The sequence below is a fragment of the Equus caballus genome, chromosome 16, assembly GCF_041296265.1.
Source record: "Equus caballus isolate H_3958 breed thoroughbred chromosome 16, TB-T2T, whole genome shotgun sequence".
NCBI lineage: Eukaryota > Metazoa > Chordata > Mammalia > Perissodactyla > Equidae > Equus > Equus caballus.
Window position 1 is genome coordinate 36,746,281 of NC_091699.1, and position 15,696 is coordinate 36,761,976.

Consider the following 15,696-nt stretch of genomic DNA (forward strand, 5'->3'; position numbering starts at 1 on the left):
TCAGAAGCAGCAGCAGGTACATGGGAAACACACAGTTTTCAATTTATACTTCCTCATGGTTTTCTTGGCTATCCTCTGAAACAGCTTAGAAGACTGAAGAATTTCGTCCCCTAGAAACTCACACTGTTGAAGCTCAGCATGTCTTTGGGCCAATAACTTCGTGGATTTATCTGTCACCGTTTCTATGAGGTCATCCACCTATGACAGACAGATACAAAGAAATGAAGCCATGTGTTAAAAGCCTTGTCAAAACCAAAGGGATGGTTGTTTTTCCTAAGAGAGGAGTTCAGGATTGTTGGACGTTTTTCAAGTCCCAAAGTATTATTCTAATTCAAGTCATAGTAAACAGAGCTTGAAAACATACATTTACCACCAAGTGGTAAAGATGATCTCATTTCTTCTCAAACGAAGCCTATGTGCATGCCTTCATTTTAATTGAATTCGCTTAATAATTATTAGGAACACAGCATCATCCTAGGTGCCCTTAGCAATCCTTTAGCCACTCTCAGAATGCCCCCCACTAACATTATTTCTTCATGCTAATCATTAGTTTCGTCCCACATCTATGCTATCTAGCAGGACTATGCATTCAGTTAAGCCTGGCCCTGTGATGCTTTTGAAACACAAAAATAAAAGCCTTTGTCCACCACCTGCATTTGAAGCTTTCCTACAGTCAAATCTGATTTTTGGAGGATGTTTTCCATTCTATGTTTCCTTTTTCTAAGGGCTGCAAAGTGTGCTCTCTTTTTTGATGAATACGGAACCTATCATAAAAATGCAAAAACACCTCAGATTAGGCAGTACCAACATTATTTCTATGACGGCGCTTAGATAAGAATTCTTACCCTTGGGACATTCTCTTATAAACTGAACATTTGCCACATAACAACGTTGGATTGGAGACCATATTCATATTATTCTCCACGCCCCATGTATCTCCTTTGTGCCCAGAGCTCTCTTTGAAGAGATCTATAGGGTGCGGAGAAATGAGATTGTCTGGTTCTGAAAGAATATACAGTGTCAGGAAAAAAGCAGGTCATTCGTGAGGGGAAGAAGAAGAAATTGGCTTTGCAGCTGCTGAGCACCGAGTGTGGGGCTGTTGTGGACCAGTGCCCCAGAAAGCTCATTATCACTGGATCCAATTGTTAATTTGGTCTCTCATCTGCAGGTCTCCTTATTTTCATGGCAGACATAGCTCCAAACATAAAAAAGAAAGCTCTGGGTTCTTTTTGCCCCGTGCCTGATACTTTTCCTACCATCCTTGGCTTGCTGCTTACAAGTACCTGTCCTAATAGTGTTGCTATTGGAAATCATCCCTAGGTCATGGCTCCTGGCTAATAAGCCCTTTTTATTCTTATTGAGTTCGTTCTTCCTTCCCCTTGTGCTTAGTAATTAGCAATAGGACTATTGTGAGACCTACCCAAAGAAGGATATAGGACTGGATCTGGGTCCTACCCTTTACCTGATGAAGGAGTTTACAAATGAGCCTGCTGAACCTCCACTTGCCCTGCCAGCTTGCCCAGGCTCAAATGTCACTTGTGGAACCTTCCGAATCCATCTAAAGTTGGGCTCCTCTTTTTTGTCTCTCATAAAACTCAGTGCTTTCTCCTATAAAGTGCTTACTGCATTTGGTAATCACTAAGTTATTTCCGTGTTTTTTGAATACAACTATTTTAAAGTCAAATGCCCAGAGGGGCCAGGCAGCTTTGGTAAAGCAGGACCATTTAGGGCTGGTGTGAACTGGAGAGAATGTGCCTCCTGCAAAGGGGGCAGCCTCTGCATATCTCCCGCTGTTGCCATGAGGAATTGTGGGCCTAGTTTCCAAATATTCCTATTTTTCAAAATAAAGCTGAAAATCCAGATTTTTATTTGAAATATTCTAATTTTTAAATGCAATCAATTCAAATAATGTTTTTGAGACGATTCTGAGAGCTATACAAAACTCTTCTATAGATAGTTGATAATCTTTGATCTGATGTCTTTTTTTTGAGGAAGATTAGCCCTGAGCTAACATCTGCCAATCCTGCTCTTTTTGCTGAGGAAGACTGGCCCTTAGCTAACATCCTTGCCCATCTTTCTCCACTTTATTTGTGGGATGCCTGCCACAGCATGGCTTGACAAGCAGTGCATAAGTCTGCACCTGGGATCCGAACCAGCGAACCCTGGGCTGCTGAAGCAGAACGTGTGCACTTAACCACTGCGCCACTGGGCCAGCCCCTGATCTGATGTCTTTTGATGAATAGAAATTCTTAATTTTAATATAGCCAAATGTATCCATCCTTTCCTTTATGATCAGTGATATTTGTATTCTAAGAAGTCTTTCTCTGTACTAAAGTCATGAAGATATTTTTGTTACCCCTCAGAAGGTTTAAGGTTTTACCTTTCCACATAGATCTCTAACCCAACAGGAATTAATTTTTGTTTGTGGTGTGAAATAGGAATCAAATTTCATCGTTTTCCCCATATGGATGTCCACTTGTCCCAGTGCTACTTACTCAAAAGGTTATCCTTCCCCACTGCTCTGTAGTGCCATGGTTTAATGTCTATCTCATCTATTAAACTATAAATTCCTTAAAACAGGACCATGTCCTTCATAGCCCCAAATCTAGAAATTAATTGCCCAACACATAATAGGAATAAAATGAATATGAACCTAGCACGCCAGAGGCAAAATTCAAAACTAACGTTGGCGCACTCTGACAGTGATGCTTTAGAGCAGTGCTGTTTAATAGACCTTTCTGTGAACATGGAAATGTTCTTTATCTGTGCTATCTAAAACAACAGCCACTAGCCACATGTGGTTATTGAGCAATTGAAATGTAATTGTACAATTGAAAGACTGAACTTTTAATTTTACTTAATTTAATTAATTTAAATAGTCACACATGGCTGTTGGCTGCCATATTGGGCTGTACAATTAGTACCTAGCAGAATAATTAAGCGTAGGACTCTAGAGCCAGGTCTTCCTGGGTTTGAAGCCTGGTTTTGCCACTGATATGGGAAAATTACTTAACCTCTCAGTGACATCCCTAAAAGAATGATAGAATTACTACCTACTGTACTGAGCCATTGTAAGGATAATTTGAGTTGATATTTTTAAAGTATTTAGAACAGGGTCTGGAACATAGTCAGCTTTAAGTAAAAACTTGTTATACTTAAAATAATATTAATAGTTCAGGCTATTTAAAAAAATAGTCTGAGCAATTTAGGCTGAAATTTACATACCTACAGATAAGAACAAGCTTTCGACTGGAGAGTCCTGGATTGTCTCATGCTGCACTGTCTATACAATACATGTGGCTAATGGCTGCTATATTGGACAAGTGTACACTTGCATCCTCAAAGAAAGTTCTAGAGGGCAGTGCTAGCATGCATGATAGGCCAGATGCTAATATACTAACTTAATATTTGAACAGTTAAAAAAATTAATATAAAACTCAAAATTCCATTGTTGCCCAGGTTGTAGTAGAAGCTGAAGAGTTCGAGCTCAAAAGTAGGGGAATCAGATCTGGAAAGCCACTTTCTGTGGCCTAAATTCTTAGAAAGGAGACACAAGTAGCAGATTTAAAGGTTTTATTAGGAGAAGTTGGCTTTTACAACAGGCTTAAATACTGACTTGTGTGTAAGTCTTTAGAGGCAAGTTTTTGTAGCATTTTACCTTTGCAGTCCTGAAGGAAGGGATGGCACAGATAACCTCTTGATGGTTCTCCTGGCCTGGAGAGGTGTATTTCCTCGGGTTATTTCCTCTGTCTCTGCTTCTACAACATAAAGTTGTATAGTCGCTTAGAGAGGGGAAAAAAAAGAAACTGTAAGGATCACAATTATAGACATATTCTTCCTATTAGAAAATATTCTGAAAAGACGGTATTCCATGCTGCCTCAGTAGCTTTTTTTCTTTGCGGTTAAAAATCAAAAATGGATTTGCTTTTCTGAATCTTACACTTTCTCCTGAACATTTGCATTTTCTTGGGATCATGACCTCAGTAGTCACCAACCCATCCTGACAAGGTGTTGACCTCTCTGTCTTTGAGGCTTCAGTTTTGCTCTCCATTGCTTTTCCCTTTAACTACTGTGGAATTAGAAAAAGTAACCATCTAACGTGTAAGGTGACCCCTTGAGTATTCCTTGTTGATTGAAGCAAAGTTGAAATCTAGTCTCCAGCAACGTGGCTCAAGGCTCATTCACACACCATCTTAATAGTTTTTCCCATGTTTCAGCAGCCATGTGAACCCTGGACTCCTTAATATATTTCTTTATATCAGTTCAATTCTTAATGCAAGAAACGCATTTATAAAGGAAATCTTAAAACACCATAAGTCGAAAACCAGTGTCAAAAATAGGCATTAGGATTAATATGGTAAAAATAAAACCATGTTATTGCCTGCACAAGGCACTAAACTTGAGGTCACCCTCCTTTTTGTTAAAAAAGAAAAAGGAAGGAAATGAGACTTTTTCCTTGATGTATTCGGAGAGATTGACAGGAGCACTGGGGAAAAGATGTTTGCAATTTGCTCTGTGTTTCAGTGTCTTCACACTGTGCGCAGCACCTAAAATCTTGTCCTGCTTGAGGTCTGTCGAGGACTTCCCTGGGAGCCATGGCTCCTCATTTCAATGAATGGTGGCTCCGCCTCCAAAGCAGGTGGTCAACCCAGGGACCCTTCCTTCTCTCCCACTCTCCACTGTCCAGCTCTTTCCCAAATCTTACAACTTCTACATATGAATGTTTCTCCCTTTATCTCCCCAGCCCCGCTGCCATGAGTAACCGAAGCTAATATCATCCCTTGCGTGAACAAATGTAAGAGCCTGTTTATTGTTCTTCCTGCACCTGCTCTTGCCTTCCTCCAATCCAGTCTCTACTCTGCAGCCTGAGCTAGCTTTTTAAAATGTAAATCAGATTATATAAATCTCCAGCTTGAAAGTATTTGATGGTTTCTTATCACTCTTGGGAGAAAGTTAAAAATTCTTAATGTGGTTTACAATACTCTTACCACTTTATTCACTAGCCTCTCCCTGGCTGGATTACTCTTATTTCTTAAATATGCCCAGTGCTGTCTGGATATCAGGACTTGAGTATGCTCTCCCCTCTTCCTGGGAAACTGTTATCCCCACTCATTCCTTATCTGACCCTAGCTGTCCTTCCGGTCTCAAGTGAGTTGGCCCTTCCTCAGGGAGTTCTTTCTGGAGCCCTCTCCCCTAAAGTATAGAGCACACAGATGTGTTTCCATAGTGCCCTGTGCTTCTGCTTTGCATCAGATGTAATCATCTGCATAATGTTGGAATGTCCTTATATACTATAACTCCATGAGGACAGGGACCATGTCTGTTCTATCTGCTACTCTATCCCTAATAGTGTGGTTAGAGTACAGGAAGTATTTAGCAAATATTTGTTTAAAAATGTTATGAGGGTCAACAGGGAAGAGCAACTGTCTTTGAGCCACAGCTGAGACAGGGTCATATTATTTGAGTTGCAGCCTGAGGACGGGCAAGTTTTCTGGAGAAATCTTAGTGTAGATATTTTGCACTCCAACTAGGATGAAAATAAGCCAATGCACACTGATGAGGAGGAGGAATTTCGTCCTCTGTTTCCTTCTGGACTCTGCAACTCCAGCCCCATCCGTATAGAAGCATGTCCTCTTTGTTATTTTCAACAGAAATAGATAGGTCAATCCATACCAGGTAATTGCTAGATGCTTGGATGCTTGCATTAGTGACTCCTTTTTCCAGAAGACAGAGTGTGTTTGAAAGGGCAATCAGTCAGCTGGAAGACATCAGTTTTGTTTTTTTTTTCTGGAAAAAGTATCTACCAGGTTTATAGCCTTATCCCTGTGTGAAATGTGAGGTTGTATGTGGATTCTCTACATATACATAAGGGCTGTATATGTTTCCTGATACTGTGCTGTAAAGGACGTTAAAAAGGTACACAGGATATTTAGGGCAGTGAAGTCATTCTGTATGATATTGTAATGGTGGATACATGATACAACATGATGAGTTTTTCAAATCCAAAGAATTCTGCAGGGCAAAAGGTGAACCCTAATGTAAACTATGGACTTTAGTTAATGATATGTCAATATTGGTTCATCAGTTGTAACAAATGTACCATACTAAGGCAAGATGTTAATAATAGAAGAAACTCTGAGGGTGGAGTAAGGAGACATATGGGAACTAACTCGGTATTTTCTGCTCAATTTTTCCAGTAAACCTAAAACTGCTCTAAAAAAATAAGGTCTATCAGTTTAAAAAAGCTACAGAGGAGAATGCTAATATTAGTGGTGTTGTTACTCATCACTCATAGGACGCCCCAAAACAGCATTACCACATTGCAAGAAAGACTTAAAGTTAACAGTTCAAATGTTGATTCTTCCACAAAGTACATGGGAAGTAGATACAATAAAATAAAATGTCCTTTGTTACTTACCATCATAAATTTTATTCATAGAATTCTCACCACACCCTCCACTGTTGGAAATAGCCATTTGAAAGGCCGCATCACTACTTTCTCCAGAAACAAAACAAAAAAATCCCACTTTAGATTTTCTACTGTGTGTATGTATATATGCATATACATATATACTTATGTATGCTTATATATTTAAATAAAAAGTGACTTTTGACTGATTAAATCACTGATTACTTGGACTGGGAGGGACCTCAAAGGCAATCTAATTCAGAGCTTCTCAAAATGTATGTACATACGAGTCACCTGGGGATCTTTCTAAAATGCAGATTCTGACTCAGGACACCTGGGTAGGGCCTCAGATTCTGCATTCCAGACAAACTCTCAGGAAATGCCATACTTTGGGTAGCAAAAAAAATCCATTCTAGTTTCATTATTCCTCTTGGCCTTGACGCTTAACCACATACTGCCTTTGATTACCATTCTGTGAGAGCTTTCTCATTCTTGGTTTGGTAAATAACTTGGGCGATGGGAGCTCCTTGACAAGCCTAGGAAGAAGACTCTGCGTGTTGGAAAGGAGGGTTTCCCTGTGGCTGGTAGAGCCTGCTCTGCTGGGACTTGCTGGCTTGCTTCTATACTTGCGTGACAGCATCCTCCCCCAAACAGTCTTCACTTTCTTCATCAATTTTTTTTCTGATTTTGTTGGCTTTCATGAAATTCCATGTCGTTATCATTGGATGATTCTTCTTTGGGGACCAATATATTTTGTTTTACTAAGTTGATAGACACAGCTCTATGCCATCTAAACAAAATAAAAATAATCTGTATTAGGGAAATTGAAAAGTTAGAAATGAATGATTTAAATCATTAAAATTCACATTGCAAATGTTAACAAATTATATAATTCTCAAAAATAAAATTGAAGACTAGGAATCAAATCACAGGAAAATGAAGCCAGAGCAACTACTTGGTGTTTTGTCACCAACCTGTAATAAGTGCATTCTGGCCACCAGCTCATTTAATCCTCATATCAGGTAGGTTATATTATTATCTTCATTTTGCTAGTGAGTAAACTGAGACATTGAGAGGTTAAATTAATTGGCCAAGCATAGAATGCAGATTTTAATCCTGGTTTATGACTGTTAGAATATATTACCTCATTTGGCAAATAGGCAATCTTATTTCAATGATGATTTGAGATAGTTTTTGCTGAATCTGGGGGCTCCAAGGCTACAGTGATGCGTGATGAGAGTCTGCTAGTGTAGTTAATAAAGAATATAGTCTCTTAGGGCTGGCCCAGTGGCTCAGCAGTTAAGTGTGCACATTTCGCTTTGGCAGCCTGGGGTTTGCCGGTTCAGATCCTGGGGGTGGACATGGCACAGCTTGGCATGCTATGCTCTGGCAGGCGTCCCACATATAAAGTAGAGGAAGATGGGCACAGGTATTAGCTCAGGGCCAGTCTTTCTCAGCAAAAAGAGGAGGATTGGCAGCAGTTAGCTCAGGGCTAATCTTCCTCAAAAAAAAAAAAAAAAAAAAAATATATATATATATAGTCTCCAATGTCCCATAAACGCTGTATTTACATAGAACATTCATTTAGACAGAGTAACTCTAAGCTCATATTTCCCAAATTCCAAATAGTCATATTCCATCTTCATCGTTTGGCATATTTTAGTAATAAAAATAGATAACCTTTCTTAATAGCTTTCTATGCGGTAAACACTTAATAAGTTCTTCATACGTATTATGTAACTTAACCCTCATACTGTCATCTCTATTTTACAAATAAGAAATTAAAGCTTGGAAAGATTAAATAACTTATGCCCAGACAATCTGATCCCAAGATTTGTGTTGTTATCCTCTGTGCTAGAGTGAACATCCCCCATTCCATGACACCATTATTTACCTAGTATTCTTCCTCAATTAACTGTTTTTTGTTAGTCTTATCCAGAGCAATAATATCCATAAAATCTCAGGGATTTTTAAAAATTAAACTTTATTTTGAGATAATTATAGTTCCACATACAGCTGTAAGAAATAATACAGGGAGATCCTCTGTGTATTCTTGACACAGTTCACCCCAATGGTAACCTCTTGAAAAACCATAATACATTATCACAACCAGGATACTGACATTGATGCCGTCAAGATACAGAACGTTTCTATCATCACAAGGGTCCTTTGTCTTCTATAGCCATACCCACTTCCCACTCATCCCTACCTTTTCCTTAACCCTCGGCAACCACTAAGCTGTCGTCCAGGTGTGTTACTTATGTCCTTTGAAGAATGTTACATAAATGGAATCACACAGTATATAACCTTTTGGGATTTACTTTTTTCACTTAGCATAATTCCCTGGAGATTCATCCAAGTTGTCATGTGTATCAATAATTTGTTCCTTTTTGATTGCTGAGTAATATTCCATGATGTGAATGTACCACACTTTTTCTAACCATTCACTCATTGGAGGACATTTGGGTTGTTTCCAGTTTGGGGCTATTATGAAAAAACCTGCTATAAACATTTGTATACAGGTTTTTGTGTGAATATAAATCCTCATTTCTCTGAGTGAAATCCTAGCTTTTATATTACATTATGTCCTGTTTATTATATACGTAATATACATTTCTTACGTGGATGTAAATAAATTCAAACCATTAAAAAATTTTCTTCATATACTACCTAAAATCTCTCAAGTACCACCAGTAGCATGTCTATTATCCTCCAGGATAACACTGTTCTAAACTGGACCTAAATCATCCAGCTTCTCTGTAATTATACACGGAACGTAGTTCAGTAAGAGCCCGGCACTGGAGTTAAATAGTCTCGGTTGAACCTAGCACCACACTGCCTAGCTGTGTGATCTTGGGCATGTTATTTAACCTCTACAAGCTTGGGTTTTCTCATTTGAAAATGGGTGTATTATTCTCAGAAATGTGCAAATAAAAGGAAATAATTTACAGGTTTGGAACCTAATGAAACATTCAATAAGTGATAGCTTGTATTACCATGTGGATCAGATCTGTGTGGGAAAAATGTAAAAGGCAAGGGAGACCTTGTGAGCCAGCAGCCTCCCTTCTGGGATCAGGACATAAGTTCTGCCAGCTGTATGTGCTCAACTTCTAGGGGGCGCTATTCACATTTAGTCATTTTAGTAGCTTATGGTTATTACAATAACTTTCTAGCAGATGGCAGTAAAGTGTCCTGAGGAAGGAGTGCCATTTCGTATTCACTCGAAAATCATTTATGGGCTAAGATTAATCTCCCATGGACCCCTCCTGGAATCTTTGTTTGTTTAAGAATAAATGTTTGACTATTGTGAAGTAAAATAATGAACTCAAGTTTTGGTGTGCACAATGGGAATGGGACAGACATAACTAAATTTTAATTTTTTCCCCTACAAAAAGATATATTGCACAGATCTGTAAAGCCTACATGATTACTTTTAGCTCTCATGGGAAAGTTAGGCAGATCAGGTTTAATGTAAATAACATACAGACAAGCTACTACAGCAAATGTGAAGGAAAAAAGTTAATCGACCGCTGATATCCAAGTTGCAAAACTCAGCTCAACTCTGACTGTGCATGGCAACAGACATTTCACTGCTCCTCACTGTCCGCTTTGAAAGCATCAAACTCTGCCAGAACCACTGGTCTATCAGTTCCTGCTGCACATTCTAACATTGCCTTTGAAAAGTTAAGTCTTGCAGAATCCCATTTCTTCTGGGGCCACATCCTTTTGCCTGGCCTAGGTAGTTAACTCCAAAAGCTTTCTTCTTCCTATTTCCTGCACAGTTTGAGTCCAGCCTTTGTCTCAGCTTTGAGCCGTAAATACTCTCAGAATTTATTTATTTATTATTATTTACATAATCTTATTTTATTCAGTCTTTCACAGCAGTCTTATAGGATATTATCCCCACTTCCCAGATGAGGAAAGCTAAGGCTCAGAGAGGCGAGGATGCTTCCTCAAGGTCACATAGCTAGGCTGTACAACTCAGTCTGGTGCTCTTTACTGTATCACTGGCAACCACTGAGGTCAATCCCTGTGACCTGAGTGATGGGCCTAGTCCTTTATCATCTCTTACAATTAAAACTCCATCTTATGAAAACATTGATTAAAATATCCTTAAGTGTTTAGGCCAGGCAAAACCTGGAATTTACTGTTACTTGTCCTTCAGTGTGGCTGTTTTTCCATCTCCTCCCTTCTCCTGCCTCCTTTGATCCCCTCGACCCGCCCAACATGGATCACAGGCATTTCACAGGTATGTGGAGTCAAGATCTCAGGGGAGAACAGGGAGGCCATCTGGCCCACCAGCCCCTCAAAGCTTGGCTCTCTGACTTCCCATTTGGTTTTAAGCCAAAGCCTGGTACAGAAGGCAATAGCAAGAATTCACATTAACTCGTATTAGAAGCCATGACCAAATTCTGTTTGTGAAAACCTCCACCTTCTTTTTTAAAAATTTTAAAAAATATTCTAGCCCTTTAACTTCTTTCCCCCTTTCCCTCTTCCTTCCTCCCCCTCTGGTAACCACCAATCTATTGTCTGTGTCTATGTGTTTGCTTGTGGTTGTTTGAGAATCTTTTAATAAAGCCACCAATATTTACTACCATAAATATACACACACAAAACAAACAATGGAAATACAATTCAGGAGGCTCGTAACCCCTCAGGTAAAAAGCCCAGCTCTAAGTAGTCTCTGAATCTCTAGAGTGTGTCTCCCACTCCCACGCCCCCCACCCTTATTCCCAATCTATGTAGAACAGAATTAACAAACGCAGTTTTGCTCCAGGGCCTACGAATAGAAATGCTGCAATTTCTATTATGAAAAGAACACTTCTCTTCTTAAGTTTTTAAATATCTTGGCTGGTAGTAAATTTATTTGGTTGTATTGCTTCCCCATTTAACTCTCATTTCTTAGTGAAAGTGGAAATCTCTGCAATATTTCATTTTGTCCGTGGAAGTTCAGAAGTTTGGTCTTTGATGCCTCAGGCCTCATGAATACACCTCACTTGTACGTGTCTGGGCTATTACTCATGAACCTGGTAAGAAGAAAGCCCCAAGAAATTGGAAAATAAATCATCTCACTGACTTTCCAGATTAAAATGTATTATGTTTGGAGTATTTCATGCCTGTCTTTATGGTTTTGCCACTGGCAAGAAATATCAGGTATAAGACAGTTTTATGGTTACGCTAAAGAGCCCACACGTGGGTGAAGTACAATGAGTACCCATCTCAGCAGCCAAAATCGCTGGGAAAGGGAACAGAAAGCGCTGGCCACAGATCAGCTTGAAGAACGTGCTCCTGAGTTTCCGAAATGTTAGTATTTGCATGGGACATGTGATGTCTAAAATTCTGAGACTGAAATATCAACTTAATATCAGTGCTTATTTTAGTATCATATGCCACATTAAAACTCAATTTCAGGTGGAAAGGAAAGGTTTTCCGTGTTACAATTAAGACTTTTGTGATGGCAAAATGAGGCTTCCTCTGTGACACTAGGCTTCCTGACCCAATGTATAAATGCACTGCCCTCTCCCGCTAGTCCCTACGGAGCCTTCGTTTCTAAACGCAGAGCTTAAAAAGAGATGCTACCCTTTCTAATCATTGTGAATATTGTTCAACGCAAAATCCAAAGACTCTCACTCAACGGAAAAGAAAATGAGTCCCAATTACCTACCTTTGAATCCCCTTCCTTTTGAATGAGCCATATTTCTGTCTGGGTTGCTGAAGTCTTTGGTACTGGCCCACTCTACCATAAGCGACCTTAAAGGGCTCTGGTAGATATAGTTGAGGTTGGTCCATCGCCGTCAACTTTCCCTGTAGTAGCCGTTTTAGATTTCTTTAGCTCTTGAGCTCACAAACTTCAAAACAAAATCATCCAGTGACTGAGGCACTTTTAACTTTTGGGCTGTTTGGGGTAAAGTATGTAGGAAATTTTTGGAATCTCTCCTCCATTCCCTTCCAGGTGTTAGAGACATCATTGGTGGGACTGGCCCTGTTTACCACTTCACAGAGGTCGCCAATGATGCATTTGACAGAGCCGTGGGAAATTCCGTTTCACTTTGTGAAACTCGTGGTAGATTCCTGGGCAGGGCAAATGCAGAAAAGGGTGACCTGATTGTCTCACCACTGCCATTTGGGGTGGTAATAAAATAATCACATACCAGTTGATTATCACATCCAGATGAGCATGTTTGAATTCCAAAGAGAAGAACCTATAAGGAAATCAGTGATCTCAGCTTTTGTTAGATCTCTAACTAGAGCTGATGAACATTCTCTTGTTCCGGCGGACACACGAAAAGGCCAGTTGTTATTTGGCCTTCTCACAGTACACTCCAAGGGCTATTTTAGTATATCTTGGAATTTTGTACCGGTCACTCAAAGCACATGGCTGGAAAAATTGAGTACCTGGCGCATCCCTCCTTTCCAGCATTTTCCCATTTATTTCATGGAGAAGAGCAAATTCTGGCTGGGTTGGAACTTCTCACCACAAGGTGGCAGCAGACACTAGTATTTATTCCCATCACGCTCATTGGCACTTGGAGTTTTTCAATCCGAAATAAACTGGGTGCTAAGAAGGAAAACTCTAGAAAATTGTTGGGAGATACAAGAATTACTCTGCTTCGATACAGTAGGTCTGAGTGAGACCCAAGAATTTGCATTTCTAACATCTCCCAGATGATGCTGATGACTGGTCCACAGACTACACTCTGAGTCTTGTATGTTCCAGTACTGAGGGAAAGAGCTTAAAAATGGTCAAGAATGAAATGTATAACATTGAGGGGTTAAGAGAGTGGGTTTGGGAGTTACACTTAGGTTCTTGTTCCAGCCCAGCCCTGTGGCCTTAGTCAATTCAATTAACCTATCTGTGCTTGTTTTCTCATCCACAAAGTAGGGATAACAGTAGCACCCAAGCCATAGGAGAGCAGGTGCAGGCGGTCCTTTGAGAAGCACTGAAATACATACCTGATGTGCTTTAGTCAAATGGGTGTGTGGTTCTACCTGGTCTCATTTTCCTCACCTTTTGGGACCCCCAGAGCACAATAAATAATAGGTGCTCAAATGAAGGAGTAAATGCATAAGCATTTCTTTAACCACAGGCCAATTATTTTAACTCGACTATTGGAACAGCTATCTTAAATCTGTTGTATTTTGTCAAATATCTGGATGAATAAGATTAATTTTACATTAGGAAAAGAGCTCATTTTACTTCATGTATGTATGTGTCTGCGTTTGCACACGTCTGTGAGTGTGGAAGTCTGGGGGGGGGGGTGTGTGACAGTCTGAAACATTTGCTGCTTTGGCTTCTGTGACAAGGTGCACGGGTTCTCCAAAGAGTCCTGTAGCAGGTGATGGAGCTCAAGAGAGTGGAACAGGGAGCAGAGCAAGGAGAAGAGCTAGGGGCACAGACAGACCCTCATCTTGAACCAGATTTGTTTTTATTTATTTATTTTTTTTGGTGAGGAAGATTAGTCCTGAGCTAACGTCTGTTCCCAATCTTCCTCCTTTTTGCTTGAGAGAGATTGTCCCTGAGCTAATATCTGTGCCAATCTTCCTCTATTTTATGTGGGATACTGCCACAGTGTGGCTTGATGAGCAGTACTACGTCCTCGCCCGGGATCTGGGCCTGTGAACCCGGGCTAATGAAGCAGAGCAAGCGAACTTAACCACTACACCACCGGGCCAGCCCCAGCCAGATCTCTTTAAATTTTACGTCTGACTCTTACAAGCTATAGGTCCTGGGCAGGTAACAAAACCGCTCTGAACCTCCATTTCCTTATCTTACCAAATAGGAGTAGTAGCGGCTACCTTCCAGGGATGTTTTACTCATGCAGCTACCCGGCAATTATTTGAATGCCTAGTGGCTGCCGGTGCTATCCCAGGCACCTGGGATACTGCAGTGAACGACACACACAAAGTCTGTGACCTAATCTAACTTAAGATGCGGTGGGAGAGGCTGATAACAAACAAGAAAGCAAACTAACTTCAGCTAGTGGTAAGAGCTATGAAGGAAATAAAAGAGGGTGATTGGATGGGGTTACGGAGGGAGAGGGCCAATGTTAGATGAGGCGTCGGGGAAGATAGGCTGGCCCAATGAGGTTAGCCGACCTGAGAGCTGGACAGGGAAAAAGAATCAGTCGTGTGAAGATCTGTCTGTTCCAGGCAGATGAATCAGCAGGTAGCAAAGCCCTGAAATGGAAGGAGTCTAATGCCTTTGAAATGTGTAAGATAGTCAGGGTGGCTGCAGCAAAAAGATGATGCGTGTGATGAGCTGGAGGGCGAGGCAGGGCCAAACTCGCTGGATCCTACAGAATGAATGAAAGATTTGGGTCTTGATCTTCAGAGCAATGGACAGTTATTAAGGGTTTTTTTTTGAAATCATTAAACGTTTTTAAAAATTGTGGTAAAGTATGTCATATGAAATTGACTATCTTAACCATTTTTGAGGGCACAGTTCACTGGCATTAAGTACATTCACATTGTTGTGCAATCACCACCACCATCCACCTCCAGAACTTTTTTCATCTTGCAAAACTGACACTCTGTACTCATTACACAATAACGCTCCCTTCCTCCTGCTGCCCCTGGCCCCAGCGTCTGGCTGCCACCATTCTACGTTTCTGTTTTTATGAAGTTGATAAGGGTTTTTAAGGAGCTAGTCATTGTATAGTCGTTATATATTTATTCTGGGCGATGGGGATTCAGCATTGAGCAAAATAACTGGAATCCCTGCCCAGGAATACATTCCAGTGGAGGACACAGACACCGAATGTGTTAGCAAATGGATAGCGTTTCAGGCAATGATAAGGAATGCTATGAAAAAACTAGGAAAACATGGTAAACAGTGAGTGGAAGTGGGCGCTTCTGCCAGAGTGATCAAGAAAGACCTCTTGAAGAGGTGACATTGGAGGGGAGACATTTCATGTTGAAAAGGAGGCAAACTATGGTCAGATCTGGGACAAAAAGTATTCCAAAGATGGAAAACCACCAGAGCAAAGGTTCTGAGGTGAGTGGGAACTAGGCCAAGTTTGAGGGCAGAAAGGAGACCAAGGTGGTGGGAACACAGGCGACAAGGGAAGGCAATGTTATACTCGTGTTTTCAAAAGATTGCTGCATGCAGCTTGGAAAATACATTGAAGAGGAAAAAGTATAGTTTTTGAAAAGTCACTAGGTAGGTCATTGGTCCAGGCTGGAGATGATGGTGTTTAGGAGTAGAATGAGATAGAAGTGCATAGATTCAGGAAATATTTAGGAGGTATAATACTGAAATGAACTGGGTATGGGAGTGGTGAGTAGAG

General features: G+C 40.4%; 1 protein-coding gene across 1 annotated transcript; it reads right to left on the bottom strand.

Moving 5' to 3' along the window:
* On the bottom strand, positions 1-12,199 carry C16H3orf49 (chromosome 16 C3orf49 homolog). Its single transcript, XM_070236954.1, is given in 7 exon segments — positions 1-198; positions 651-764; positions 1,421-1,451; positions 3,659-3,782; positions 6,878-7,081; positions 7,084-7,199; positions 12,075-12,199. Coding segments are annotated over 7 exon segments (912 nt in total).
* Between the last annotated feature and the right edge of the window lie 3,497 nt (positions 12,200-15,696).